Genomic DNA, 25971 nt, shown 5'->3' with positions numbered 1-25971 from the left:
AGGTCAACACACTGCAAAACACATAGCAAATTCTGATCCAACTATAGTTTCAATGGGAAGACAAATAACATTGAATTCAAAAGCATGATGTTGGGTCCTGCAAACATGGACATTGTGACCTAACAACCATAGTAACAACTTCCCCCTAAAATCACTGTGACATTGCTGCTGAAAAGGTCCAGAATTACCTTTCATGGTCTATTATTAGACCTGACTGAGGAAACGCACCTACAATTCACATAGTATACACATGTTAATGTTATATAGGTAAATTAAAAAATAAAAAGTTTGTGCATCATAATAGTTATTCAAAATATGTTTAATGAGTAGAAAATGCATTGCATATATCATCATTAAAAGAGGTCTCGAAACAAAAAAGTCCAAACTCCAAACAAACACATTTGTTCTCCAGAAAAATCTTTGTTCGTTTAAAAATGTAAACAGAAAAAAATAGCTTGTAATCTGTTCCTGTAAAGTTTTCAACACTCAGTGCTATTAGTTTTGGAAAATGCCCTAAAACATTGGTCTGAGAAAAAAATACAAGCTGTGAAAAAGTCATACATGTTGGGTTTTTGAAAATGTGTCATAGGCTACATTGATAATGGCTTTTGATTGTATGTTGGGTCCTTCATGAAAATATCTCAAAGTGAAGTTCATGAGATTAAAAACGTTCTTCATGTAGGCACTGATTTGGACTTCAGAAACAGCCTGCTGTGCCAGTAGTCAGGATTGTCAAAAGATCTGTCGGCGGCTGCTGTTTCCCCGACCCCGACTCCAGCTCGCACCTTGACATTGGGTTCAAACCCCGATCTATGTGCCTCTGTGCCCCCTACTGCTCCCTCCCCCTCCCTCTGCAGGTTGTGGTACACCACAGCGTCTCCAGACAGCAGGGCAGCAAAGGAGTCCATGTCTTCATACTCATACGCCTCATCCCTTCCCTCTACATTCAGCTCCTTCCTGTCCTGAAGAGCTTGACGCAGCTTCGGCTGTCTGTTTGTGTAATGATAGTTACTGTCCTCCACATATTCATCCTCCTTTTCCCCCGCCTCACCCTCCACCTCTCTGACCATACTTGCTGGTGCAGGAGGAGGAGGAGGTGGAGGAGGAAGAGGAGGAGGCTCAGGCGTTGGAGGGCTTGCATCTTTTTCACTACCCCTGATGTCCATGTATTCATATTCTACATCATCAGATCCCTGCAGCTCTGAATCAGAGTCGTAATTGCTTCTTGTGTGAGCCCCCCTGACCTCCACTGAGGATGTGGTGTCAGCTGAGCACGCTGTCGCTTGTGACGACACGGAGGAGGTGCGCTTCTTGTTGGGCTTTAGTAAATGGCTGCTGTGCCTGGGTGAAGGAGCTGTTAGACACGTCCGCTTGTTCATATACTCATAGTCTTCTTCATCTGGGTCGTCCAGGAGGCTCGCTGAATGAGACTTGCTCATCCTGCCAGGAGCAGCTCGAGACGAGGAAAGTAATGTATCTGAGAAGGGAAACAATTATAAATTAAGGTTCGCATTAGAATATTGTGTAAGGAAGTTAACACATAATGAGGATACACTGTCTTTTTTTTACAAGACAAGCCTTTTAATACAAATGTGAAATTAGTCAGCATTTCTGCCCTCCCTGTTGACTTGTCTCCAAGTCAGTGTTTTAAAAATAAAGTTTTTTTGCTGAGATGCCTAGAATAAGTTCTGTTTTATTATGGCTAGGCAATATGGGCTTGATTAACACATAAGATTAAATACCCTACACGTGAATTATTAAGTCCTTTAGTTGGATGTGACATATAGAGCAATTTTCCATGTAAGATGGTTGACAATATAATTTGAATAGAGAACAAATTTGATTAGTGCTATCACCTCTGCCTGGGCTGTCTCCAGGAAGCACATATCCGTTCTGGTCCTCTTCGTCCATCTCTGGTGATGGTGTCTCTGGAGGCCCGGCGGAAAAGCTGTCCCTCTGTGAGACGTAGGCGCTGTCCTCACGCTGACGTCGTCTCTTCAGGCTCCCGGTCATAGAAAAGTCTTCATTAATCTCCAGCTCCACTGTCGGGCCGCAGCCCTCCGAGCTCTCAGACACAGTGCGGGCTGAGTTTAGTCGAGAGCGCGACTGCCACATGGCCTACACAAGACACAAACACACAAGCATCACTAAAATGGCAACAGGAAGGACAATTGGATGATGTTGATAACAGCTTTAAAAATGTTTGGCTTATGTACATTAAAAAATTAAAAACAGTTTACATACAAAGGGACTTAAGGGGATATGTCGCTATTTTTGTAAGTGTGTGCAGACGAATATCACCTGCCTGACACAAAATATGTAATGTTTTGCCTCTAGAGGACTCCCAATTAAAACAATAACAAACAATGGATTTTAGTGATGTTATGAAGTAGGCGTGAGATCAAGGAGGTTGTTGTCTTCACCACCACCTTAGTCAGTTTCTTCTATATTTTTATGCAGAAAGTTTACATATTATATTTCAACACCTCAAAAGCCGGTTTTACCTGTCCTGGGTTGTCAAATCCTGGAGTCATAGGCAGGTATCCAGCCATGTTTGATGATGTAATAATCACCTTTACAAAAAAAGACAGAAGTAAGATGTCAGTCTCTAGAGTGTTGACAGAAAACACATTTCTAGATATAAACTGGACATAAATTCAACAGTAAGAACAACTCTTACTCTGTGAGTGTCCATCCTTGAGAGGCGACTGAGGCTCCTAGACTGAGAAAGGGAGTGGGTGGCCGGAGTCAAACCATCCACCTCCTCCTCCTCCTCCTCCTCCACCAGCTCAATGCCCAGATCATCCAGGTCGTCCAGGTCTGCGCTTCGCTGGGCGATTTCATCCGGGGGCGGGTCCTGCAGGGTGCAGTCCTCCTGGTGAAAAGAGGTGAGACTTTAATTAGCATATTGCATCTACACTCTCACTGAGTCACCACAGTAAAAAGAAACCAAACTTAGAAAACAACTGACATACAAACTGCATGGTTACTGATAAACAAACAGCGTTCTTACTTTGATCACCAGGTAGCGAGGCGGATCTCTTGCCATTCTCGTAAATTCATTTGCCAGCTCTTTAAATGTTGGACGGACATTCTCATCAATCATCCAACCTGTAAATAAAAAATAAGAACACAATTTAGTCAGGACATTTCACGAAAATGAAATAATTGTGGCGCAATATGAAAAGTCGCTAAGCCACCTAAGTCATTAGGATTCATCTTGCAGGGATAATGAATGTAACAAATATTATGGAACTCTGATAAATAGTTGTTGAGATCAAAGTGGTGAATTGACCAACAGTCCAATATTGCTCCCCCTAGATCCTGCTGCTAGCATGGCTAAAAGGCATAATGTTGCTTCGGTTAATTAGTAGATCAGACCAGATGTACAAGAAGAATAGAAGAAGACACTCACACTTGACCATGACCATGTAGACATCAATGGTGCAAATTTGAGGCTGGGACAGACGCTCGCCCTTCTCCAGCAGATCAGGAACATCCTGAGGACGCATCGTAGTGTACGGCTCTACACCATTGGACATCATCTCCCAAACTGTCACACCTACATGAAGGATTACGTTTTGTTTAGCTAAAGTTTATTTGCACATTTAAAAAATAAACTACATAAACACAAGATATAACAAATAATAATACAGTGCAAAAAGTACCCGCACAGGGCTTATTTAAGCCTTCACATACATTATATTAAAAGTTCCCAATTATATAGAGGTGGTGACAAACTATTACAAACAAGATACACTATTTATAGCAATAACAAAATGCAAGCTGAAATATTTAGTGTGGCATTAAACATAAATAAAGGTTTTCATAAACACTTAATATTACTTTAACTTGGGACTACCTGGTTTAAAAACTCACCGTAGCTCCAGACATCGCTCTGATGTGTGTATCTGCGGAACAAGATGCTCTCTAAAGACATCCATTTGATTGGAGTCTAAAGACATAAACAGAGAATTGTCTATATTGATTACTCCAGTGAAAACATATGAGTCTTATATGAGTAAACAGGAGCAGAGGGCAATATAAATCCATGTCAAAGTCTCTTTGATGAACTTTGGTCAAATTACTGAGTATCATATCTTTTCTGTTGGGCTACACACCTTGACCTCATTGAAAAAGTACTTCTTGTCATCGGGGTAAAGCAGGTCTGCAACGCCGTAATCTGAGATCTGGGCGGTGTAATTATTCTTCAGGAGAACATTTCTGGCGGCCAGGTTCCTGTGCACCATCCTGTTTTCCTCCAGGTAATACATACCCTGATGAGAAAGGACAAACGTCTTTAAGTGCTCCTGGTATCAGGGGAATGAACCAAGCTGTGGTTAAAAACAAGTACACACACAAACAATGAAAGGGTTGGTCCTTTACCTTTGCGATTTGAACACACCAGTTGAGCAGCCTCTGTGGGCTCAGTTTGTTCTTGCTGTTCCTGACGTGCTCCAGCAGCGAGCCCTGAGCGCTGAGCGGCGTGACGAGCTGCAGGCTGGCCCCGGGACAGATCCCCAGAGTCCTGACCACGTTAATGTGGTCAATGCTCCCAATGGTCATCATGTGCTGCAGGGGACAGTCAGAGAAAATCAATACAGGTCAGAAATATCCACTGTCAATTCAGGTTTTCCACTGCAAATCTTCAGACGTCTATTGATACAATCCACTACAATCTATAAGTGATAACAAAATGAACCAAACTTCTGAACGCAAATTGACTCCTCAGAGTAGCCAGCTATACAACCTTTGGGAGCCACATTTTGGGCCTACCATCAGTGAGTTTTAGATACAGGAGATATAATTCATGTTTTCTCTTACGTCTGTCAGCTCATAGAAAGTCTGTCGTCCGGTGCGGTCGTTAATCGTCTTGATGGCCACAGGAAGCTTCACTGTATCACCTTCAGGGATCCAAATGCCCTGTGAGGTAAATAAAAATAGATGTGTTAATTACCTGATGAAAATCAATTGTGCATGGATTGAAAATACTATTTCCACAATCCCCAGTACCTTATGGACGGCTCCAAACACTCCGTTACCCAGCAGCTTGATCTTTTTCAGCTCGGTCGGCTTCAGGATCCGAGAGTGGACCCGAGCTCCTTTCTCTCCCGGATCCAAAGGCTCAAAACTCTGCAGGAAGAAAAAACACCTTTAGTCAAACTATGCAAACAAAGTGAAGCTCCAGTGAAGCTGTTCAGAACAGGAATAACTAATACATTGCACCTATAGAGATTTGGTTTAATCTTGAATGATGAACTGACACAATTTAAAAAAGATATGCCCACCATTTATGTCCTTTCTTAAAATCAAGAATAACAGAAATGCTTGGTAGGCGAGTGTATAATCGTGGTGGGAGTGATTGAACTCTTAATTTTTGGTTGACCGATTTCCTGTTTATAGCTGTCCCTATTCTGTATGAATGGCTTAGTGTTGCACTAGATGACCTCAGACTCTGACTGACCTGTCCACTCTCCATGTATCTCCTCATGGCTCGCTTACGACGGATGGCGAGACCTCTGCGGTACAAAACGGTCAGCACGAAAATCGAGAATGAAGCGAAGAGCAGGGCAATCACTCCCAGTACGATGGCTGTGGTCGATTGTCTGATGAGGTGAAAAGGGAGAAAGGATGACTCATTACTTTATAATAAATTAAAATACAAATAAAAACATGTTAGTTAGAGAGGAGCAACTTACCCAGAAATAAAGCGCTCTGTCCCGAGACATTCTCCAATTCCTGGGCCGTAGCACCTAAACAGAAAAGAGGTCAAATTGAAATAAACACAATCTGAGCTTCGAAATGAAAACAGAGAAAGAAGCTCTACTCATTTTTACCCTAGGGTGCAGTTTTTGTGGCACGATTCACAGCTGCCTTTCTTGTTGGCATATTTGAAGATGACTTCCTCTCCTCCCATCACGCCCTCGGGACACGAAGACACGCAGTGCGGGCCGTCCTGCAAGCGGGCACACGCTACACACTGATCTGCGCCCTGAAGAGGAGAAAGGAGGCTTTATTTGACAGACAAAAGAAAAGTAGCAATGCAACATTTTGATGACTAATCAATGAGCTGATCAGCAGATAAATAATCGGTAACTATTTTCATTGATGTAAAGAATTTAAATACATTTACTCAAGTACTGTTCAGTAGAACAATTGTTAGGCAAGGTCATTTACTTGAGTATTTCCATTTTCTACGACTTCATACTTATCCACTATCACTTATAAACTTAGGTATATATATATTATACGTTACATTTCAGAGGCAATTATTGTAGTTTCCTTCCACTACATTGATTTGATAACATTAGCTACTTTGAAAATTGAGATTAATGATATTAAATGTTGTAACAAATGATGTATCTTGTATTATCATAGTTACATTCCTGGATAAATCCACAGGCTATACAGTATTACAAAAAGTCTCTTTACCAGCTGCAACATTAAAGTAATAAACACACTAAAGGATTCATATTTATAATCCAATAATATAACATATCTTTCTGAAATTGGCTGCTCTGCAGAATAAGTACTTTTAGTTTTGGTTCTTGAGGTACATTTTGATGTTTATACTGTAGAAACGGTTTGTGTTATATCATATTAAACAGGTAAGATATTTGGGATTTGGACCAACAAAAAGAGACATTTAAGGACATCACCTTAGACTTTGAGAAATGTTTAAACATTTTCTGACAATTTAAAGACCAAATAAAAAATCTTGAAAATAATAGGCAGATGAATTGACGATACAAATAATTGTAAGTGGCAAGTGAAGCCAAGTGGACGAAAATGTTTCAAAGTCAGTGGCAATATGGAGTATGAGGTCACTAGGGGGCAGCAACAAGCTTTTATAACACAATTCTTGATCTTCAAGAACTTGTATTGGGAATATCAGTGTTAAGCAGCGCAGCTATTCAGCCTCTTGTTTAAAGTTGTTAGTCAGTGAGGAGATGAAATCATACCGGGCCAACGCAGGTCTGCTTCCCCTCCTGGACCTTACACTCAGGGTGGCAGGGCATACACTCTCCTGACTGAGAGGCAAACTCCCTCCTCTCTCTGCAATCAAAGCGAAACAGTCAATCACTTTGTAATTCTTTCAGCGGACTGCAGATAAGATTGAAACACCTGGGACGGCTCCGCCACAGCAAACATTACTCACATTAAGACAAACACTATGGCTTTTATTATTCATTTGATTAATTATTCTTTAAAGACTCACCCAGTCAGGAACATGCAATCTGGCACGCACGTTCCTCCCCGGCTGTACTTCTTGCAGGACAGACACTGGTTTGGCCCCGGGGCCCAGCAGCCATCAGAGGAGCACAGGGGGTCGCACACATGGCCCTCACTCACTACAGACAACAACAAAAAGGAGAGTATCATCGTTAACACTGACAAAGTAACTGGTGTCAACTATTCTTTTCTAATTGTATTTAATAGTTTAAGTAGTTTCCTATGTTTTGTGTGTTTCACTATGTGATATGATGTTGGTTGTTTTAAAAGCATATACAAATAAATAATATTCTCTAACAAAAACTGAAACCGATTCACCCCGTTCCAAAGCTCGAGATTCATATTCAGTGTTTTTACTCAAATACTTGAAAACCATATTGAATTCAAACCCCGCTCAACTATCTTTGGTATTCAACCTGAAGACTATCAGACATTTGATCAACATGTATCGCATACTCTACTCTTCTATAGTCAGAATATTAATTAAAAAAAACATTCATCTCAAAAAGAGATGATATAAATCATTGCTCACTTGTTTCCCTTTGGTTATTATTGTGTTCTCATTTTCAATTCATTATATTTTAAATGTATCTATTTAATAATTTATATAATATTTACAATATGTTTTGTTGTTATTTACAGAAATTAATATGTAAATATTACATTACATGTTACTTGTTAGACGCTTTTATCCAAAGCGACTAACATACTCAATACTGTGGGCAATCCCCACAGGAGCAATTTGGGGTGAAGTGTCTTGTCCAGAGACACAAAGACTGCAGTGGGGTTTGAACCTGTGACCCCGTGATCCGAACACCTACGGACAATCCGCTACGCCACACACCTCCATAATACACCATATCATATTAATGACACTGTGTACTTTAAAACAAATACACCTTTTTGGGTATGAAAAGATCCCTCCTCACTCACCACACTGATTTCTCAGTCTGTTCTCCTTGATGTCGATTTGTTTATTCCGTTGGCGAGAGCCGCTGTTCAAGATACGCGTCCAGTTAACGGTGTGGTGATAGCAGAGCTGCGTGTTTCCTGTGATGTAGACGCCGCCGTCGTTTATTATTTGCAGCGAACGTAACCCCAGGGAGGTCAAAGAGCCGATCTTCATCACCAGGAGAGAGTAGCCCCTGAAAAAGTGAGGAGTGAATAAATGCTGGGTAAGAGAATAATAATGCCAATGTTTTTATATTGCTTTAAAAACTATGGAAGCATAGAAACAGATTTTGAATTCGAATAAGCCGTTTTTCTATAATTATTATAACAATAATACGAGTATTATGAATCATTATGGACACAATCATTGTGTTTAAATTGCTAATTGTTTAAGCTATTTGTTCTAGAATAAAATATTGAAATGCTTAAACATAAAAGTTATTAAGCATAGCAATAACGTGTTCAGTTGCTTAAAAGGTTCCAATTGTTAGGGCTTTCTTTGACTCCATAGAATACAACCAGCACACCCACATTTTCCAGCCAAACACCAGATGATTTTCAAAAGAAAGAGCATGCGTGAAAACCAGGAGAACATTTGAAGAGTTGTCCCCACCACCTGATACCCAGTACCAAAAATGCTCATGAATATTATGGTTTAATAATTTCTTAAACCAAGAAAAGTAATTTTAAATAGAAATATTGCGCATGGCTAGAGGCAGGCATGTGAAATAATAACTGTACCTTTTGCTCACTCCTCTACACGCGGTAAAACAGAGGCACAACAAGAAAACAAATAAATACAAGACAATCAGATGTATGCCAGTGAACGTTGAGTCTGCAATGCAATGAGAAATACAACAACAAAATAGTAACATGACTCACAAAGAAAAACCATTGTTAGAACTATAATAAAAACAACAGGCTCACTTGAAAAGATTTCTGCCCTGAATGGATTGTAGGTTGGAGAAGACAGACAGGTCAGACATGCTTTCAGGCCACGACTGGATACTGAGGATGTCTGAAAATAAAAACAGTGTTGTTCCAGATTGCAAACACTGTGGCGTGACATAATGTAAAAATACAGTGACAGTTTAAACACACACACCTGTGATCTCCCTCACAGTGTTGAAGATCTTCAGTTTCTCTGGATCGAGGGCTGGTACATCGTTATATGCATCACTATAGAAAGAAAGTTGAGAAAATGATTGCAAAGGCAGCAACAAAGAAGGAACAAAAATAGTTTTTACCTACTAAATACCTCTAAAGCTTTGTTTTATTTTAGAAAAACGAATGAGAAGTAAGTTTACCCTTCGATCCCAGTCACCAGGAAGTGAAGGCTGCCCTGGATCTTGGTGCAGTTTATGAAGCTGTCGATGTTCTGAGCATCTACCGTCTGCATCTTTTCTTTGCCAGTGCCAATGCAAGCTGAGAGGAGGATAAAGAAGCAATGTCAGTGAGAAACCACCAGCAGATATTCAATTTACTACTATTTAATGTTAAAGATATTACACACAAAATACATGAGCAACAAACAAATCTGATGAATCTTTTTGCAGCTTTAACTAGCCAACTGCACAGTAAAGTAGCTCAAATCAGCTCAACATTTAGCAGCTAGACATGCTGCTTACACATAATAATTTATATTACTGTAGAGTTTTTACTTGCAAATATATATATATATATATATTATTTAATCCATGTATTGAAAATGGACTGTTCAGTTGTCTTAAACACCTTTTGGACAGAGGCCTCCGCAGGATTCACATCTTTTAAATCCGTTTTTCTCCACCTCCATTTTATCAGAAGGGCAACTGCTCACACATGAGCTTTCATCCACCACGAAGTTAACTGTGAAAAAGAAACAAGGTAAGTCTCAAATAAGTGACTTAAACATATATGACCAGGGTAATATACAAGTAGTATTTCATTTGTTTTATAATTGTTCACAGTCAAAATACAACTCTATTTAAACATTAAAGGGCAGGAAAGTGGCAGCAAGGGTAGAAAGAAATTATTATTTAGCAGGACCTAACTCAAAACATATATAGACAATACAAATAGATGGTCTGCCAATGACAGGCTTATTCTATATATAATATGTGAATACTTAAGAAAAAGAAGAATCAATCATCATCCATAATCTACTGGGGAAACAGATTACCTGCCATTTCAAAAACTGTAAACAAATCTTAACACATTTTCTTTAACTAATAAAATATGTATACAACAGCATCTGGGGAACCATCAACTTTGACCTGCGAGTGTGTATGACTATGAGTGTGTGGACTCACGGGGGCACTGGGCCACGCAGATGGAGCCGTACTGGTACTTGGCATTGGGGTTGGGCTCCAGTTTGAATGTGTGCTTGTTGTAGATGAGGGTCTGCGGACAGAGAGGCACGCAGGCACCCGAGTTGTTGAAGTTCCTGCAGGCCTGCAAACGTCACACAGACAGCAAAGTCAGCAACACAGCTCATACTCCAGGTGCTTATGTCCAGGGGTTAAATTGGGCCGGGGCTGTCCGGGGCTCAGCCCCGGCACATAGGACGATGCTCTGACGTGATCACCCTCGCACATTTGTCATATGTTTACAAAAAACTATATATATGTTAAAAACTTTTCTCGTTCTTAATATAGACTATATTTAGGGTCGATATGTGTTGACTTTACTTTAAAATAGCAAATCTCTGTTACAGATATAGTTTTTCAGCTTAGTGAACGTGTGTCTCTGCTCCGATCAGGAGCGGCAGCACCGCCCGGGCTCCTCCGCTGCTCCTCCGTGCAGAGAGTCTGCAGCGGTGCCGCCAACCCCCTCGACCCGTCTTGTAACACCGAGCCCATTTCTTAAACCATGCTAAATGTATGTGTGTGCATAAAGCTGAGTTATGATCGGTCACAATGACACCGAGTTTGGTGATGATTAAATAGTTTAGTGAGATTTACTCACATACTTTTGGTCATACTCGCGCAGCACTACAAATGAACTGAGATGTCCACACAAATGTTCTTTAGTAAGTGTGCAGAGCAATGTTGATTTAAAAAAGCAATTTGAAGGTTGTATATATGTACCTTATCTTTTTTTGTGTATATATTAATAATTTATATTTATATATATTAATTCCAGTTTATTTGTAGTATTTTTATTGTTTCATTTGGTGGCATCGATGTGTGCATTTGATAAAGATAATGGAGCAGTTGCTTTAGGACCTCATATACAGTATACCCCTTAAGGTCAAATCATGAGATCTTCTTTTTCTTATTGTGACATGTCGATATGTGCCCTTTGTAAAAAGGCCTTTAAGCAGCAGACTCACAAAGCACTCTGTATCCAGAGATCCTGTGCAGCCTCCCGCACACTCGATGTGACAGCATTCGCTCGGGTTAATACCAAAGCATCGGCCGTTACACTGAGGCGCACACACGGTCTTGGTCACTGAAACAGAGAGTGTACGAGCATTTGTTAATTTATTGCAGCAGTGGTTACATTCTTTTTTATTTTAATATTTTCTTTCCTCCGAAATCTCAAAAATGCCCAGTGCATAAAGAAATCTATTTTCCTTACACAAAATATCTAACACATTTCTATTCAACATGGTTTTAAACAAGGGGATTCCAGTGTGTATTTATTATTCTCTCTTGATTCAATAAACATGAAGTTGATTGAAATGCTTGAAAACCCCCACACTACAGAACTGCTTGTTGCTTGGGAAATAAAGTGATGATGATTTCACTCACAGATCTGGCATGTGTCATTTCTTGCATCCCAACATGGAAGGTCTCCACATGCCGCGTTGCAAGGCTCTAAGAAAAAACAAATGTAGCACATTCATCAGTTTCAGTATTTCTGCAAGAAGATTAATAAAGCATTATGCAACAAAAATACATGTTTTATAGTCTGGGTCAATAAGAGGCTTTAATTATTTACAATTTAACCTGGGAAACTTTCATCTTAGATATTAAAACAAATCAAAAAGGAATAATGAGTGAGCTGTGAGATGGGATAACATTTTTTTAAATAACATTATATTCTCACTCAATTATTTTATCTATTCTGTCAGACTTTGGGGTAAAGTAATGACCTTTCTATAATCAATATTTCTTATGTTATTACTATCTATCATCAGTAGTGTGTGGCTCTCATTTTAGCCTCTTCCTTGTGACAGCCTTTCTGCAGTAGATGCATGTTAACATTGTAAAGCAGACCAAAGCGTAACTCCTAGACATAAAACATAAAAATGTAAGGTAATATGTCTTATTGTCACCCTTTCTACTCACTTTTAGGCCCGTTGTCCTTGATCATAATCTCAGCTTTTGCATCCTTCACGATGTCTAGCCAGTTGACCTGCTTGACGTAGCTCAGGTACTTGTTCTGGATGATTTTGACTCCTCCCTCCAGTATCTCTGTGGGCGGAACACAAACATTTAAATGGAAAAAAGACAATTAGCAGAGCAAGCTCGGGCGAGCCCATGACTCATCCCTTACTACAGTTCATACATGAAATGCACTCATGTTACAGTGGCAGTTGAGACATTCCTGGGACTTCACATCACCTACACACACCGCTGCTGCAGCCCCCCCGCCCTCCTGAAGGTGTGGCTGCAGTGTGTAGGTGTGTGAGCTCCAACAGTCACCAGGAATTCCTCCTTATCTCAACTCCTGCATGCACCCACACTTAAACACACCAACATATATTTTTACTTCCCAAAATGTTGATCATTTTGCTTTTATTCATCTATACTTGTGTTTTGTGTGCATGATGAATTTGATATTTGAATGATATTTGTATTCAATTATCTTTTTTTATTTCCCAAACTTTCGAGATATACCACGATAATATTGCTATTTGGTCACGATAATCTGTTATTGTGTGTCCTGGTCGAGAATGATAAACATAATGCAGTGTTAACCATTTTCATTCAAATAATATTTTATCTAGAAAATGCTTACAAAATGATTCAAATGTGTAAGGTGTTTGCAGCGAGATATGCGGATTAACATAGTAGTGAGGACGCTGTTTAGTTTTTGTCAGATGTTATTTTTAAAAATCTTTGAGCATCACTACGCTGCGTCCACACTACAGCGTCGACAGCTTCAAAAACAGTTTCCAACGCGTCTGCCCATTCTCTTTGAATGGGGTGACGTCACGTTGCCTCGCTTTTCGCCGAACTGAATTGTGGGTAGCATAGCGGTCCGTCTCCGCCGTCTCCGGCGTCGGAAGCGTCAGAAGTTGAACATTGTTCATTGAACATTGTTCAACTTCTGACGCCGGAGACGCCGGAGTAGCCAGCGCCAGCCAATCAAATCCCGTTTCTGAAAATCTGACAGCTCAAGCGCTAGCCAATCAAACCGCGTCTAAGCTGGGAGAGACATCCCGCCGTTGATTTCTATATTTCAAAAAAAGATGGAGGAGAAACTATTTATCGCCGTAGCAAATCACCCGGTTTTGTATGACCAGACCCTCTTCACCTACCGGGATACAAACCGGAAGAACCAGTCATGGAGGGAGGTGGCAGAGACAGTGGGTGAAACTGGTAGGTTTTCGCCTGTTTGGGGAGTTTATATATATTGCTCGCATAAAATCCCCGGTTTTTTTGCTTTGTATGTCGGGGGCAGGAGATTCATGTGATTGGTTGTTGGTCGCGTTGCTCGAATAAAATCCCCAAGCTTCAGACACGCCCAGCTCCAAGCTTTTTTTGAAGCTGTAGTGTGGACGCTCCGTAACACAATTCCATTCATCTCAATTTCTTTGGGACAGTGGACAAGACTAATGTTTCCAAACCTGCAAGCAATGTTGGATACCAGAGGCAACAGTGTTTTTTGGTTAACCTGACCATTTAACATCAGTCATCATGAATCAGTGCACTCTTTGTTTTTTCTGAACTCAGTGAGACATGTTTTTGTTTACCCACACTCACACACTGATGGCCGAATTAATGGCCTCGGACACCTAAACACACACACCGAGTGACTTCCTATGTACCTGTGAGGTGAGTCAGGCCCAGCTCCTGCAGGCCGTGCTGCCCATCCTTCTGGTAGTTCACCATCACAGCCAAGGCGTATTTCCCCTCGTACAGCGTGTTGCCTCTGATGACCCGCAGCTGGTTCAGAGGCACGCGGCTGAACTCATTGACCGCGAACAGGATGTAGCCCGTCACTTCCCTGATAGACTGCAGGGAGGAACAAATATGAAGAAAGATCAATTAAACACACAATTTGGACCTTTCCTCTATTAAAACAACAAGTAAGGCAGAGTTTGGTGGCACACATTGCAGTCAGCTTCTGCTAGGAATATTTATAAATCAGAAGGGTTGTACAGATGTCTCCTCTCCAAATCAAGCATACGCAGTGGTTAAAACGAGTAAAATCACAGTGAAATCACAGAGAGAAGAAACGGAAAGCGTTCTATGATGCTGTTTGAGTGCCCCTTGTGTTTGCTAAGACATATATGTCTGATGACTAACATCATTCAGTCAGTTAAAACAGCCAACATTTTAAAATAGATGTATTGTAAACATGAGGCTTGAGAGAGGGATACATACAGCAAATTAAACAGACCTTTACCTTGAATCAAATAATGGATTTCTCTAACAATGTTGGAATGATTGGGAATAATACGTTTTCAACTCAACAAAAATAAATCATAAATGTAATTGTTTTCAGAAATTGCTATTTAAGGATGCGTAAATTATAAACACTATAATAGAAAGAAGAGAAGAACAAACACCTTTGCTCTGATTGTTAGTCATGGTGATTGTTATCAGAGTCACGACTTGGCAGCAGAGGTGTGTTTTTCTTGTGTTGTCAGTCACCATGACGGTGGTGCAGCGATTATTCAAAGAGATTAATAGAAAAGGACTTGGAAGGGGACATAAATGAGCTCATTGTTCATTTGAGACGAAGACATCATCCCCTGTGGACGGAGATAAACAACTCAGATGTGGGAAGTATTTTGGCATCACGTTAATCCATATCCCTGTCCAGACTGGTTAGTGGTTACCATGCAGTTTTTCTCAGTGACACATCTGTGAAAGTCTGTAAACGTGCGGTGATGCCTCATAGTATTAATCGACAGCCGCTGATACAAGATGCCTTGATACAAAAGTTCACATTTGGCCTCTGATTCCGTTTATTAGTTAGTTGGATTATTTTCCATTAAACTCCAACAGCGTTTCCAATCAAACTCCATTTAGCAACGTCACATGTGTGAGGCATGGTTATACAACTGTTTACCTTTCCGCGGAGAACACGAGCACACACACAATTGGTTCCGGTTCCTAGGACCAATTATATAACAAGAGCTAATGGCCTTCTAAAAATCCCATTTCTTGTTGTTGTTTTTATGTAGCAAAGAAATATATTATTTTCTCCTTGTTTCTGAGAGAAAATGGACATTGGTAAACTTACATAAATACTAAGTGTTAGTGTAGTTTCCTATTGTTGGTTTGGTTTGTTTTAAAAAGAAATACAGTAAATAAAGCAGATGACCTCAAAATGGCATTATTCAGCCCAAGTCGATGGCACTGTGTACCACTAGTTGAAAGCCTCACCTGCAGGAAGGAGACGTTTCTGGTGTGCTCCATCATGGTAATCTCCAGGTTGCCCATCACTATCTCACAGCCGTTGTAAATATCCTTCATCAGCTTGTACTGGATCTCTGAATTTCCCGTCGTGCTCAGACCATTTTGGGTGCCAGAACAAACCTTCACTGTAAAAGTGAATAATTAACTCTTGTTAATGTCAATATGTTTGGATTAGAAACACATTTGAAAGATAAACCTGGTGATGTATACATAATCTAATTAAAATTAAAAAACAAAATGAATTGGCAGAAAAACAGATTTGTGAGGGTAAATACATACAACACACATTTAACTGGAGAGACAATGACTGGAGTCTGTTTCTGTTTTTCCAACATGGACATTTAAATAAAAATAAAATGAATGGACATGTCTGTGAATAAATTACCAACGAGCTACAGTATATTATGGCTGATGAAGGCATAGTAACACATTATTCTACCAAAAACTTGTTAACACTACAATAATGATCACATTTCAGTATGTTTTATTTATTTATATTTATATAGGCTTACAGATACATTTAATAGCCCGTATATTTATTCAGCTTTGTTGTGATACATTGAAAACAACAAAATACCGGAGAAAATTCTCCATATGTGTACACACTAAAGTAACTATGGATATTTTGTTAAATCAAGGACTAGATTAAGCCCCTATAAAGACTGTTTTATGCCTTACTACACACCACTGTGTTCATGCACACTATCAATGAGTGTACTGTAACAGTTTGAAACAAGCTGGGGATTGTACACAGGGCCGTTTTCTGTGAGAGAAACATACAAGGCCTTGTTTACGAGCTGTGGGAGTTCAGCCATGCAGCGTCACTGGAAGGCTGCTTTGCTATTCAAATGTCAGACAGCAGAGAAGCAGCGCAGAGAAAAGAGGAGGGCAGAGCATTAAAGATGACTGTGAATCTAAATGTCAATACTTTGCCTGAGAATACTAACAATTAAGCCTACATGTGTAATGTACACGTCGTGACAAACAATCATAATATGTCCGCTTTTTTTACGTTTTGACTGAATTTCGGTTCAGTTCAGTTTGTTTCACAATGTGTTTGCTAGTTTTACTTAAGTTTGACCTAAGTTCCAGAAAATATTGTTTTTTTATATATTTCCTCAACATGTTTAGTGTCATTATGTTAGCGCTTGGTATGATGGCATGAATCTCAGAGACCAATCTAGCCTAAAAACCTGAGCAAATTAAACTAAAAGTATCTGCATGCCCGTAAAGAGATTTTTACCATTCAGTTGCAAAATTGTGTGTAGTTGAAATCAAAATGAAGGGTCGAAAGAAAAGGGAAAGGGTCTTAGCCTCCCAACTTAATGCCCGTGGCTCGATTTGGGGTTTCAACTGGTGTGATCCCATCCCGACACGCTCTCTAGTTTTGTTGCTTTTTCGTTATTTGTTTTAACTTAGTCTATAACCTTAGTCCAAGCATCATGCATCAGTCAGTGTTGTTAACTTGTTATTCTGTTGTACTGTTGAGTAAAGATGTGAGGAATGTTTTTTTAACCACACTTACTCACAGGTCACACACATGAAGTAAAGTCGACACACTCACAAACACATTCCTCCAACTGTCATCAGAGTCGATACAGAGCTCAGAAGAACAACAGGACCAACAAGGGCATACAAAAGCTAATCATTATTAACCTACAGCACTGAGTGTGTGTGTGTGTGTGTGTGTGTGTGTGTGTGTGTGTGTGTGTGTGTGTGTGTGTGTGTGTGTGTGTGTGTGTGTGTGTGTGTGTGTGTGTGTGTGTGTGTGTGTGTGTGTGTGTGTGTGTGTGTGTGTGTGTGTGTGTGTGTGTGTGTTTAAGGGAGAGACGGTGCAACGAGCGTGTCCTATGTCCATAAAGTCCTGATAAGAGTCGCTTTATTGTTTTCCTGAGAACATCGGGTTTACAAGCACTGGCTTTGCACCAAAAAACATATTCAAGGATGGTTTCTCTCAAATCACAAAAGCACATACCCCCCCCCACTGTCTTTCCAGAAATAACTTCCTACTCTAGGGACATTGTGAGACGTTAAGCAGCACAAGCCCAAATTCATGTTTCAGCGTTTTTGGAGTGGAGGCAGGAGACCCAAAGGGAGGTATTTTAATAGTGTGTCCATGATTTGTGTCAGTTTGTGGGAAGTGGAATAAATATGTTGTTGTTATTTGGGTGAATTAACCCTTTAAAGATGATCTCTATGGGCTCAGAACAGTCTCATAATACACACATGCACACAGAAGGATTCAAACTTGTATTTCCGGATCCATACTTGTGTTTTTCAATGCACACACAAATGTATTCCGTTTCATATACATGTAAATAAAATCCAAATACAGAAAAAAGTTTTATATATGTATTTTTGATCCTCACTTATTAGTTTCCCGTTTAAATCCCCTGAACCTGCAAACACAAACAGCTTTCTGTGCACGGATCGCTTTGCATTCGTGTGTGGGTTTTTTGAGACTCCCCTGACGGTCAGCCGATTCGTACTTGTAAGTTTTTCTATCTATAGCCAATCAGATGTCTCCTTCATTCTAAGCCAATCACATGAGCGCACCCCCACGAGGGTAAGATTACTTCATATACGCATTTTGCGCAGTCCGGTCAGCTCGCTAAACAGAGGGCGGAGCATCAGGTGATCATGCAGAGCAGCGTGTCTCCATCAGACTCACTCAGCAGCTGATCTGATCTCTCTCTCGCGTCCGGTTATACTTCACTCGCGTTTATGTCCATATCGATCAGATCCAGCTCTCCTGATCGGCCTTTATAGAGAGCACCGATCAAACTATTAAGAGTGAATATCGGCCGATAATGACCGGCGGGGCTCCCCCCCGTTAACAGGTCACTGTCTAGCACTGGCTTCGTAGTGCACTGATCGATTAGGCTAAGCTAACCTGTAGCTGCTCCCTCCACACTCACAACAACTTCATACAGACATAAATAAAGCAGCTGTATTCGCCATACAGGAAACACTCATTTAAAACGGGTTTGCCTGCCGTTTTTGTGTACACAAGCATTCATCAATGGTTCGGAAAGTGGCGCTGTACCTTAATAATATAAAGGCTTGTATTTGCGTGCATTTCCTGTTCGGAAAGTGGCGCTGAGAGTGGAGGGTGTCCTGAGATTAGCGCCTGCAGGCAGGCTCCATGGAGCTGTCAGCTCCGGACTGCGCAAAATGCGTACATGCAGCGCTACGTCATGAACGCAAGAAATCTACCCTCGTGGGGGCGCGCTCATGTGATTGGCTTAGAATTGAGGAGACATCTGATTGGCTATAGATAGAAATAATTACAAGTACGAATCGGCTGACCGTCAGGGGAGTCTCAAAAAACCCACACACGAATGCACAGCGATCCGTGCACAGAAAGCTGTTTGTGTTTGCAGGTTCAGAGGTTTTAAACGGAAAACAAATATGTGAGGATCAAAAATACACATGTAAAACTTTTTTCTGTATTTGGATTTTATTTACATGTATATGAAACGGAATACATTTGTGTGTGCATTGAAAAACACAAGTGTGGATCCGGAAATACAAGTGTGAATCCTTTTGCAGATCATGAAATACAAGTGTGAATCCTTCTGTGCGCATGTGTGTATTATGAGACTGTTCTGAGCCCATAGATCTCTGATGATTTCACACACTCAGTTTAGTCAACAGGAGCCTGCAGTTTGTTTAAGAAGGGAGCTTATACTAAGTTAAAAAGGCCTACACCATAGGGTTAATCTGGGTTTAATGAGACGAAATATCTTTAAAAGATACTTAATGTACCAAAAATGGTTGCTTTTGCTGAAATGTTGCACTAGTTATATTATTTGTTCCTTTTACCAATGTATGATTTTCTGAAATAACTCTGGTCTTTACAATTTAACATATATGCAGCATAACAGAGACCCTAATGAGTATCTTCAAGTCATGTTCTTGTACAGCTTGAACCACACATACTGGAATATCTAGGCCTCTGCTGTATCGAGTTTCACCATGTTTTTAAATCTGTTTCTTGCATATCGATCAACTTCATGCAATTGAAATCCCGGGAGCCCTCCTTAAGAAACCAGCACATGAACTCTTTAACATTTATACTTCTGCACGCTGTAGCACGGGACAAGTCAGGGTTATCACATCAAGTTGCAATGACTAACATGCTTCAGAAACGTCTCATTCTTCATTAAAAGCCATTCAGTTGGAATGATGACAGTTTATGAGCTGCTCAAGGGTGAAGCCCTTTATCTACCCCACCTTAGTTAATCTATCAGTGGACGAATTGTTGACTCTACACTGCTTGAATTGCCTGTTGGGAAATACTCATGAACACCTGCACACGTATGTTCAAGAACCTTCCACCAATACAGTATGCATACAGTATGCATACAGTTGAAGCACAACCCACTAGAAGGGACAAACCGGTATGCACACATGTTTGAGACAAAATGGTATGTCAGCCATGCAGACAATGCACAGGCTGCAGCTGTGGAGGCCGAACATCTCAACAGGCTGAGTGGGTTTTTCTGTCAAAGGAGGACTTTCAATGTTGGCAGATGGATGATGGAGAAAAAGGGAATGGGGTAGAGGGTTTAGAGTCAATAAACACACATGCAAACAATGGCCCTATTTTGAAAGACTGCAAAACTAGTGTAGTATGTGAATCAAGACGTGCGACCCATCTATCTATGTCTCACCATGGAGTCCACTTTCCTACTTATTCCATTCGCTAAATATTATTCACAGCACATAAACTCAGGGCATAAATGGCCTCATTGTCCTTGGCACTAAAGTGTCACATAGCACATGACGAAACATAACACAGATCAGGTTAGGCTGTTATGTTCCTTCGCTGCTAACAGGGTTTCAAAAAGGCAGAGAAAGAAAAGAAAGGAGGGAGGAGGAGATAAACAAGCTGAATAAAGCGGTTGAGACGATGACTGCAGTAAACAGAAACTTGGCACAGGCTGTGCCAGAGATTACTGCATACCTCACAAGAGAGCGCACACACACGCACGCTCACAAACACAGACACCTGAGCACATGAACTATTCCATGTTGCAGAGCATTCACTGGTTTACAATGGTTGTGCAAAAATAACCAGTAAGAGTTGTTAGTGTGTTCACAGCATGCAGTGATCAGAATGACGCCGACTGAGAGTTGCTTAACATTATTCTTTGGCAGCAGGAACGGCAGCATATTTGCTTTTTGACGCATCTGTTATTTGGATGTCCTGTAAATGTACAGAAGCAAATCAAACAGGCTCCACCCAATGTTGTTTTTCTTGATGGTAAATCAAATTTTACACTGAGGCATCGTACACTTGTAAAGCAAAGCCCTATCTGATACATACAATATCTCACATCTGAGACATCAACTTGACTCTTAAAGTCATGATGACATATGTGGAAAAAACCTATCCTCCTTGTTGGCAAAACTGAAAACTGAAAACTTTGAAAATAAAAGTGATACAAGTGTTGTTTGTTTGCAGGGTGAAATCATGCTTCTTATATGTAAAATAGTTTTCTCCAATTGCTTCTTTCATGAAAGTGCAGTAAGCATCTAAAATGACAACTGGCTTTGAAGTTTGACGAGATACACTGAACTAAAAAAATTATCCTGAATTATTTTATTATGGCTGCAGGTAACATTGGTTGGTATACAGGTCCACCGTCCTGCACCAACATAACAACAAATGCAGTTCATTAAGGAGAAGGACCGATGACAGAAAATGTCACTTTCATACTTTGGAAATTCCCAATTCTTTATTAGAAAGACATTAAGTAGTCATCAAGCAAACAGGGTTTATTTTGTAATGGATTAAAGAGAATATTAACTGCAATAGAAACTTTGTACAATCTATTCAATCAAATGTTCCTTCTCATGTGATCATGATTATTTATTCACTGTGTTTTTGTGATTTTAGTATTAAGTATTAAGTATCATCTGCCTAAAGATGAATGATCTGGTGTTCACATTGTTTCTCTCAAACTCACTGTGTCATTTGTTTCACCTGCAGCCAGGGGACAGAGTCTAGCTGAGATTCAAATCACAACAACTCTGCCTCTAACATGTCACCACCCTCAGTGGTGGAAAGTAACTGACTACAATTACTTGAGTGCTGCGCTCGACAACAATTGTTATGGCTACTTGAAGATTTTATTTGACTATACATTATATTTTAGAGTGAAGTATTGCACTCGTTACTTCATTCCATTAATTTCTATTGACTAAAATATGAAGCTAAAACGAATCTGCAACTGTGTTGATTATCTGTTTATCATTATAAAGAAAATATACAAAAGATTTCCAATTAGCACACTATCAGGAGGATTTGATGCATTTTTCCAATGAGTATAATCGCTAATACATTATGCACTTTTACAACTTAAAGCAGGATTAAGTATTTATCATTTCACATTGTGGTATTGCTCCTTTTACTTAGCTAATACATCTGACTATTTCTTTAAAATCTCATTATACTGAGAAAATGACAAATCAAAGGTAAAGTTTTAAGATCTTTTGGGCTGACTGTGGTTGTCAGTCAACAGTCGGTGTAAGGTTGGGCTCGTCTGTCCCAACCTTACACCGACGTAACAATGAGACAAACGCGAGAAAGCACACAGTCGTGGGAGAGGTGCAGGTGACTCACAGCAAACAAGCTCTACGTTTGCGGAACAGGTTCTCGTGTCTGCGGTGGCAGAGGAAGGACAGGTGTTTTCTAACCCCCTGCATACTGAACAGCTCTAATCCAGGTGTTCGCTGGGATTTAACATTTATTCTGGGATACTTCAGTGTACAAAGTGATGGTTTTGGAAACAAAAGAGGATTCGTGTGTGTGTGTGTGTGTGTGTGTGTGTGTGTGTGTGTGTGTGTGTGTGTGTGTGTGTGTGTGTGTGTGTGTGTGTGTGTGTGTGTGTGTGTTTGCCCACCTCCTTCTGTCTGCGCGCTGCAGAGTGTGAGAGCACACGGCAGCAGGACGCACAACACCTGCTGCAGCTTCCTCTTCATCAGGGCAGTCATCCTCACTCAGATTATCCAAACCGGCGACGTTTTAAATAAAAATGTCCATCTCATCGATGATAAAAAGTTTGGATCTTTCTCATTACAAAATCGATCGTTTTATTCCGAGACAGTCCATTTAAAAACAGCAGGTTGTTTAGTTAATCCAAATTGTCTTTTTTCTTCCTTTCCTTCGCTTTGTTCTTATTAAAAAGGTAACTTCACTCCGTAGTGAAAACCTGTTTTCTGTTTTCTCGGTTTGACATGAAACTGAGCCGTAACTTTACAAGCCGCCTATTCCGGCCCGTGTGAGAGGAATCACTACAGCTCAGTGATTGGAGCCAGAGCTCAGCCAATCAGCAGCCGGAGCGTCTGTTTCTCTGGCACTGATTTAACTGGGAGGGCCTGTCAGCAGCCGCAACACCAACGACAGCTGGACACACGATGCACACCTTTAAGACACATTGAGTCACAACAGTCCTAACAAAAAGTGTTTCATGTTGTTGATTCAGGGTTATAACTTATGTGTCAATAATCAATCATTTTAAATATGTTGTTTATTTTATGTTTTATATGTCATTCATTCTTTATGCAAGCCCTCAAAGTTTGGAATCAGAAGGCTTTGGATGTTAGTGCAGAGGGGGTTTGTAATTTACAGTAGTAATATTATCAAAAAGCACTATACTTTCAAAGTAAAAGCATTCCATATTAAACAGAAAGCGCATACCGCAAAGAAATGGCAACGCATTAAAACCCAGGATTAACATTTAAAGAAACAGTAATATATATAATATATATCCGGCAGTGGCACAGTCAGTATGGGGGCATGGACTGTGAGCTGTAGGGTCGCCGGTTCAAGTCCCCGAACAGACCTAAATATGGAGTGTGGACTTCTACTTGGAGAGGTCCCAGTTCAACTCCTGGGCCCTGCCGTGGTGACACCCCCCTTCACCCCCCACTCCTGTTGCTCCCCGGGCGCTGTACAATAGCTGCCCACTGCTCCTTGTACTAGACTCCTGGTGCAGAAATGCAGAGCAGATCCTGCTGTGTGCTCTGCATGTGTGACCAAGACCATGTGTGACTTCAAGGCGACGGCGACGGGGATGACAGGATAAAGGCATCTAGAAACCATGTGTGTGATTTTTGGTAACATGACGTAAAGAGACTGAGTGTGATTAATTCAATATGTTGACAAACTTATCTTAATCGGCATATCCTAAAAGACAAATTACTAACATCTTGATCTGAAATTCCAAAGTTGTTGAGTAAATGTAATGTAGTAAAAGTACGATAATTGTGGTGCAGAAGTTTACAGTAGCAGGAAATGGAAATACATCAAAGTAAATAACAACTTGCATTCAGTAAATGTACTTGCTCAATCACTGTGAAAAGGCAAATACACCCTCCTTCTCTGCCAATGACCTTCATCAAATAAATGAAGCAAAAAACTAAATCACATCCCCTCTAATTTTCCTCTAAAAACAACAACACATGCACCTTCCCAAAAAATGAAATCAGTTCCCTTCTGTGTGTCACACAAAAGGAAGCTTTCTTACATCTGTTATCTTAACAATTGGGCTTTGACCCCTCCACTCCTTCTTTCTGGAGCCCTAGGTAAGGTAAGATTGTTTGATTGCTGAATCATTTTATTGCACCGTGATTTGACTGATGTACTTCGGACTTATGTGTGTATGAGTTGTGCAAAACAGCGTCAGCTAATTACTTGACGCACAAGTATTATTATATACAAGTTGCACAGCAGGAAATACGTGGTTTGGTCTGAAAATCTTATCTCTCGACATCTTGTTAGTTTGTCACTCAAGCTTTAGGCAAACATCGTCTGTCTGTAAGAGTGGGCGAGCCAGCTCAACTGCTCTGTAGAAACTGACTATGCCTGCTGCTCAAGTCTATCACACACACACACACACACACACACACACACGCACGCACGCACGCACGCGCACACGCACACACACACACACACACACACACACACTTAACATTTCAGACGTATCGTTTCTCACCCAAGCAGGTTAAATTACATAGAATTATACATCTGACAAAAAATGCCTATTAAATAAAACAGTCTTTTAAATTGTTTCCAGTCAGTGTCATTTGAAAGGTAGAACAGAGTTCTCAAAACAAAAGGTTAATATTTCACCACTACCAGGAAGTCATTTTCAGAAGTATTTTCTCACAAAACAGCCTGTTTAAGTTCAGGGAAACACATAAAGATGCCGCTGTTCTCTGTCCTTACCATGCCAAATGTTTATAAAGAATAGACAGACAGTGCATTACATATATAGTGAAGATGCTGAGGTCATAAATGTAAGGAACTTTACCCAGAAATAAAATTCAGTTACATTACATGTTACTTGTTAGACGCTTTAATCCAAATCACAAACAATTGCTAAAACAATAAATCAGCTTGAGTCTCCAATACTCAGAACATATTTTCTGTTTTGACCCAAGCAGTCCAACATGGCACTTTTTGCAAAACTTTGCACAGTCCTCAACAAAAGACACAGGAATCTGACATAAAGCCACTTTATTGTCCTTTCTTAATTGCCTTAATATCAACTCATCAATCAGAATGTACCACAAATTAATTTGATATTTTTACATGCTCTATTTTAAACAGTTGTAACCTTATTTTGAGAAGGTGTTTTAAATCCCCTAGTTGCTCTAAACCTTGGCTTCAAGTGGATACTCCACCCTGCCAATAATACATTCTGTTCAACAAAATTGATTTTCTGGACTAAACATTTCACACTACGCAAGGAAACAGCGAGTCTGAAATAATGGTATTTCCCCTTTAATTCTAGAGTTTGTCGATAGTGGCTTTATTTGTCCTCATTGTTTAGGGTCCCACAGACTGCCCTGGTGCATAAGTACAAAATATTAACAATAATCACAAATTAAACATTTACATTTTCAATTGTTTTAAGAGAGCAGCCTCGTGCTGTGGAAATTCAATTGTATAGATCCAAGTTTTACAGTTTGGGTTGCAAAGGAAAGTCATGAAGTAGGCTATAAAACAAAGTTGAGTATGTTTTTTGAGCTGTTAAAGAGGGCTAATCAGAAGAATTAGGTTTAAAAAAGCTACATGCAACTTTGATTTGTAAAATGTAGACATGCTGTCTTTATGCTTTGAACCAGACTGCCCTCTTCTGGTGGAAGCGTGTCACAGATATTCTCTTTTCAGTCACTTGTAAACATAAATGTA

General features: G+C 40.2%; 1 protein-coding gene across 2 annotated transcripts; it reads right to left on the bottom strand.

Moving 5' to 3' along the window:
- Positions 1–287: 287 nt before the first annotated feature.
- Positions 288–23061, bottom strand: erbb3a (erb-b2 receptor tyrosine kinase 3a). 2 transcript variants are annotated; one of them, XM_034223889.1, is made up of 29 exons: positions 22676–23061; positions 15732–15889; positions 14165–14351; positions 12459–12584; positions 11919–11984; positions 11498–11616; positions 10476–10617; positions 9919–10032; positions 9492–9609; positions 9290–9363; positions 9112–9202; positions 8926–8940; positions 8167–8378; positions 7220–7352; positions 6963–7056; positions 5838–5992; positions 5700–5753; positions 5465–5606; positions 5014–5133; positions 4825–4923; positions 4387–4572; positions 4122–4277; positions 3880–3955; positions 3416–3562; positions 3014–3111; positions 2681–2875; positions 2505–2573; positions 1857–2118; positions 288–1477 (listed from the first exon to the last, which is right to left on the bottom strand). In XM_034223889.1, the coding sequence occupies exons 1-29, from the start codon at positions 22764–22766 to the stop codon at positions 675–677; spliced, it is 4302 nt and encodes a 1433-aa protein (XP_034079780.1). In that variant the 5' UTR covers positions 22767–23061; the 3' UTR covers positions 288–674. The 2 variants fall into 2 exon arrangements, with proteins under 2 accessions (XP_034079780.1, XP_034079781.1); XM_034223890.1 differs by lacking the exon at positions 15732–15889 and having other exon boundaries at positions 22676–22970.
- Between the last annotated feature and the right edge of the window lie 2910 nt (positions 23062–25971).

Source organism: Gymnodraco acuticeps, unplaced genomic scaffold (assembly GCF_902827175.1).
Source record: "Gymnodraco acuticeps unplaced genomic scaffold, fGymAcu1.1, whole genome shotgun sequence".
NCBI classification, from domain to species: Eukaryota; Metazoa; Chordata; class Actinopteri; order Perciformes; family Bathydraconidae; genus Gymnodraco; species Gymnodraco acuticeps.
Note: the sequence above shows the minus strand (reverse complement) of the source record. Positions and strands in the feature narration are given on the sequence as shown.